Here is a 5,678-nt window from a genome sequence, read left to right as displayed (position 1 = left end):
CATTGGATACTAATATCCTTATCACAACATTTCAAGCCTAAGGAAGTGTAGAGTGCAACAATTATACCTCGGTGTATGCCATAACAGTCCACTTGTTTGGAGCTTTTGGCCAAGGGTTTCACTAGCTCATTTCCCATGTTCTCATGTGGAATCCCTTTTTTATCCTTGTTTGATAACATATGAACTTGAACCTGTACATAAGAAGGGTCAATGCTATGAAACGCACTAGCATATGGGTTAGTGAGTATCAAAGATTCTTTGTGGGAAAATCCCACAAGCATATTTTTCTTTCCCTTTCCTACTTCACTACCTGCGGTTTCCCTTTCCTTTGCCCTCTTCTCTTTACATTTTTCTTGTATATCACCACTAAGTTTCTCTCCATCTTGAGTATTGGCCTCATTCTCCTTAGATCCTAACTCTCCATCTTTTTCTACTTGGATGGTGTGTTTTCGGGTTAGTGTAGCTTGGGAAGGAGACATTGGATTTAGTGGAGTGTAGGGTCTTTGAATGAAAGGATTTTGAAGTGTAGGATTCAGTTTTAGGGATAGAATTCGGGTTCTAAGTCCTCCTTGTGGAACTTGGTGGAGTGAGGAACGGCTAGGCCCATCTTGTTCTCGGCTTTGGGAGTAAAGATTGACTTGGTTTGTAGCACTTGGTGGATACAATCTTTGGTGCAAGGTCTCGGGAGTAATAGTAGGTGAGGTGTTTTGAGTGGTATCAGATCGAGAGCTCCTTTGGCTTTCCACCCTCTCCAATCTTTCACTCGTTGAGGCCACATCTGAACCCAACTTCTCAACATTTGCCTTCATCCTATCCACACCTCGAGACAAAGTTTCAAGACTAGCTAAGAGGACATTCATAACATTATTTTCCACGGTTGGGGAATTGGAGTTTTTGGGTTCCATTTGCAATTATACCTACAAAAAAAACAAATGTTAGTTCAAAATACGCTAGACATTCTTCACACTCGGCTTCCTCACTTGGTCCTTCAAGTGTTGTAAGATGGCTATCAATCCTTTAGTGCTTAGGAATGAGTCTACTCTTGAGTTGGAGTGGATTTCGATTAGAAGATTCAAAGAAGTTTTGTACGCATTTGAATGGAAAACAACTATGAACTATAAACAAGCAAAGCACCACAAGTAACACTTACACAAAATAAGTACTCAAAGACTAGTTCACAACTTAGTAAGTTGTTACTAGTTATCAACTAGTGTAGGAGTCAATGAAAATGAAACTAATAGAGACAAGGAAAGAAACTATAGATGTCCAAGAACTTGAGTTTTTTTTTGGTTGTTGGCATGTCCCACGATTTTTATTGTTATTTTTTTTCTTTCGTCGTTGATATTGTTGTTGATGTGGAGTATAATGTTTTCAAGACATAAGTTGTTTAATCTTGTTTGTTGGTGATGAATTTTCATTTTTGGAGTAACAAGACAAGGATTTGGATTCTTTTTCCAAAGTTCAAAAATGTGTACATCATCTTTCACCAACTTACACTAAAATGGCAAAACACCTTTTTGCCTTGTCTTTTTCCTTTCCTCTTTTGGCCTTTCTTGAAAGATGTTTTGACACTCTTTTGGTAGGCAAGCTTTTGGTAGGTCTTTGTTTCTTTGCCACTTTAGTGTTGTCTTGAAAGTAGTCCCAAGACAACATAATACCTTACCTCTCTCTTCCCCTTTTCAAATCAAACAAGGTATTTTGTTGAATATTACTCAAGAACAACATGAACAACAACAAGAATAGTTTGAACAATAACAATATCTAAACCGTCCAACCTTTCAACAATAACTTAACAAAGCTCAAATCATGGACTTTAGAATCAAGTGTGCTAGGGAAACAAAAAGATAACATAAGAAACAACTAAGACAAGCAAAATAACACCTAATATAGACACAAATTCGGCCAAACAACAACACCACTTTGGCCAAGACATCCAACCCGTAGAATAACTTCTTTTTGTAAGATTTTCGACCTTGGATACCTCTTCTAAAGAACAAAAAAGTCACAAGAAAACTAGGCACAAATCTCGGCCAAAACAACAACAAGACACAATTTCGGCCAAGACAACAAGAATGGACAGATTTTCTTCTTTTTGGAATTTTCAGCTTTTTAACACCTTTTTTTTTTAATTTTTCGACTTAGAGAGCCCAAGATTGGTAGTGTACGAACAAAACCAGACTTAGCTCTGATACCAAATGATACCAAAAGGTATCTAAATGAGCAAAAAACAGTCTGCAATCTCGCAAAAACAGCCCACACATACAAGACACCAAGCGGAAACAACAAACACAAACTTGAAAGATAAAGAAGATAGATAACTTAACACAAAGAGAATATGAAATGTAGCAACTAAAGAGTGTATAAAACTCTAAAACCTCTACAAATCACATTAACAAGCACCAAGTTCTTACACAAACACAAGAGGAACTTAGTTCACTCAAGCACTCATATTTCTAGCCGTTTCACAACACAAGTGGAACCTTTTACTTGTGATGTTCAAAGTTGGTGGTCTACTCTCTTCTTGAGAGGAAAATGGTGTTTCACTATTGCAATATTCATTCAAAATAATCTAACTAAGAAAATAAGACTAACAGGTTCCTACTTATAGTCTATTACAAAAGAGATAGGAAATGACACATTTACCCTTAATGAAGGGGGTGGGTTTGGAGAGTATAAATGGGGCTGATTTTTAGTGTTTTTAAGACACTCAAGGCATGTATTCACACTTTAATACATACACTCCCTTGGATGAACTTAAGACATGCTCAACCGCGCCTATTTTCATAAACGCGCCTTGTAGTCTTTGAAGTTCCCGAGCTTGGACAAGGCTTTGAAAAAGGCTTCAAAAGGTCTTCAATTCCTTTGCAAATCCAAAATGTGGGCCTTCAACAAAAACTTGTAATCCTTATGCTCCTCATGCTTGTATCACCCCTAGATTATCTAACCGGTGAATATCTTTCACTATCTTCCTTTTTTCTCAACATGCGAAAGACTGCCATAGATAGTCTGCTGAGGCCATCAGCCACCACATTCGCCTTGCCCAGATGATAGTACAGGCTCATGTCATAATCCTTCAAAAGTTCTAACCAGCGCCTCTGTCTGAGATTTAATTTTTTCTGTGAGAAAACATACTGTAAACTTTTATGGTCAGTGAAAATATCAACATGTACCCCGTATAGATAATTTTGCCAAATCTTAAGTACGAATACTAAAGTCTCTAACTCAAAGTCATGGGTGGGGTAGTTTCGCTTTAGCTGCCTAGATGCATATGCTACCACTTTACCATGCTGCATAAGTACACACCTAAGTCCCACCCATGACGCATCGCAATATACAATGTAATCCTATGTACTTTTCTGAAGAGTCAAAAAGGTACAGTAGTCAACTTGTCTTTCAACTTCTCAAAACTATTTTCACAGGAGTCAGACCATACAAACTTCACCTTTTTCTGTGTCAATCTGGTAAGTGAAGCAGCTATGGACGAAAAACTCTCTATAAATATTTTGTAATACCCCGCCAAACCCAAGAAGCTTCGAATATTAGTTGGATTTGTGGGTCTGGGCCATTTTCTCACTTCCTTAATCTTTTAGGGATCAACTTTAATTCCCTCACTAGACACAATATGCCCCAAGAAAGCAATAATATTAAGCCAAAATTCACACTTGGAAAATTTTGTATACAATCTATGATCTTTAAGGGTCTGAAGAATAATTCAGAGGTGACTGACATTATCCTCCTCATTCTTATAGTAAATCAAAATGTCATCAATGAAGACTATAACAAATAAATCCAGTATCGGGTTTGGAAAGTTATTTTGGGAATGTCAGCCTCCCTAACCTTCAACTGATGATATCCCGAATGAAGGTCTATCTTTGAAAAACACTTAGTACCCTGAAGTTGGTCAAAGAGATTATCAATTCTAGGAAGGGGATATTTGGTCTTGATAGTGACCTTGTTTAGTTGGCGGTAGTCTATACACATATGAAGGGAACCATCTTTCTTACGTATGAAAAGTACAGGCGCGCCCCAGGGAGAAACATTAGGACGGATGAAGCCTTTATCAAGAAGATCTGCTAGTTGCTCTTTCAACTCTTTCAATTTAACAGGTGCCATTCTATATGGCAGAATAGAAATGGGATGGGTGTTTGGCAATAAATAAATACCAAAAACTATCTCCCTATCATGTGGTATTCCTGGGAGATCATCGGGAAAGACCTATAGAAACCCATTAACTATAGGGACAGACTGAAGAGAAGAACTTTCAATATTAGAATCTTTTACTCAGATCAGATGATACAAACACCCTTTGGAAATGAGCTTATGGGATCTAAGGTAAGATATGAATTTCCCTCTAGGTACTAAAGAATAACCCTTCCATTCTATCACTGGTTTATTCAGAAAAGAAAAAGTAACCTTTTAGGTTCTACAATCTAGCATGGCATAACATGAATGGAGCCAGTCCATTCCTAAAATTACATTAAAATCAATCATGTCAAGTTCTATGAGGTCTGCCACGTTATTATGACTATGAAAAAACACAACATAATTTTTATATACCCTCTTAGCCATAATAGAATCACCTATATAAGTAGAAATAGAGAAAGGTTCTGCAATAACTTCGAGTTCAAACCTAAAACCGACTGCCATATATGGGGTCACATAAGACAAGATAGACCCAGGATCAAGCAACACATATACATCACGGGAGAAGATTTGTAACATACCCGTGACTACATCTGGGGAAGCCTCTGTATCCTGACAGTTGGACAAGGCATACAACCAGTTGCGTCTGCTTCTAGTAGCTGAAGTAGCATCTTTGGGAGGTAGTGGTGGCACAAAAAGGTTTGCCTGAGACCTAGCACCATCAAAATTCCTTCTATCGGAAGGAAAATCTCTATGAAAATGACCCGACTGACCACATGAATAACATACCAATATGCCCAGTTGAAACCTTTCTGGGTGATACTTACCACAAGTCTCACACTGCGGAAAGGTCCATTGTGGCTGAGCCACACTACCTTGGGACTGAGTACCTTATACTCTGGATCCATGATTAGTTTGAAAACTCTAAGATCATCGGTCAATTGGAGGTGCTCTAGAGAGCTTGCCGCAGACTGAGCATTGCCCCCAAATTTTTTCTTCTGCCACCTATTACACCAATTACCACTCTACGGCTGATTCTAGTTCTGGTCTACTGGTCGGGCCCTCTTGGCCTACCTATCCTTCTCCCTTTCTTCAGCAACCCTCTTTTTATACTCCTCAACCTGCTGCATATGAATAGACAATCTAGAGAAGTCCATATCCCTATTCAACATTAACCCCTTGTACTCCAATACCAAGTCATCTGAAAGGCCGAATGCAAACTTCCTCATATAGACCCTCATGTTTCTGCCAACTCCAAAGCATAACAAGATAATTGATTGAATTTCAGGGTGTACTCTTTGACACTTATCTTTCCTTATTTCTGGTTCATGAACTCTTCCGCCTTGGACTCACTCAACTCTTGGGGAAAGAATCAGTCCAGGAAGGCTTCAACAAATTTGCCCCACACAGAAGGCTCAGTATTCTTACCCCTTGAATCTTCACACTCAATGTACCACTGGTTTGCTACCTCTTTTAATTGATAAGCTACTAGTTCAACCCCTTCTACTTTATCTGCAAGCATCACTCAAATGATT

At 38.5% G+C, this 5,678-nt stretch overlaps 1 protein-coding gene across 1 annotated transcript; it reads right to left on the bottom strand.

The window, feature by feature from the left end:
• Positions 1 to 911: 911 nt before the first annotated feature.
• On the bottom strand, positions 912 to 5,384 carry LOC107849082. Its single transcript, XM_047401619.1, has 4 exons — positions 5,218 to 5,384; positions 5,034 to 5,148; positions 4,735 to 4,911; positions 912 to 917 (listed from the first exon to the last, which is right to left on the bottom strand). The coding sequence occupies exons 1-4, from the start codon at positions 5,382 to 5,384 to the stop codon at positions 912 to 914; spliced, it is 465 nt and encodes a 154-aa protein (XP_047257575.1).
• Between the last annotated feature and the right edge of the window lie 294 nt (positions 5,385 to 5,678).

Source organism: Capsicum annuum, chromosome 12 (assembly GCF_002878395.1).
Source record: "Capsicum annuum cultivar UCD-10X-F1 chromosome 12, UCD10Xv1.1, whole genome shotgun sequence".
NCBI lineage: Eukaryota > Viridiplantae > Streptophyta > Magnoliopsida > Solanales > Solanaceae > Capsicum > Capsicum annuum.
This window is presented reverse-complemented; position numbering and strand designations above follow the sequence as displayed.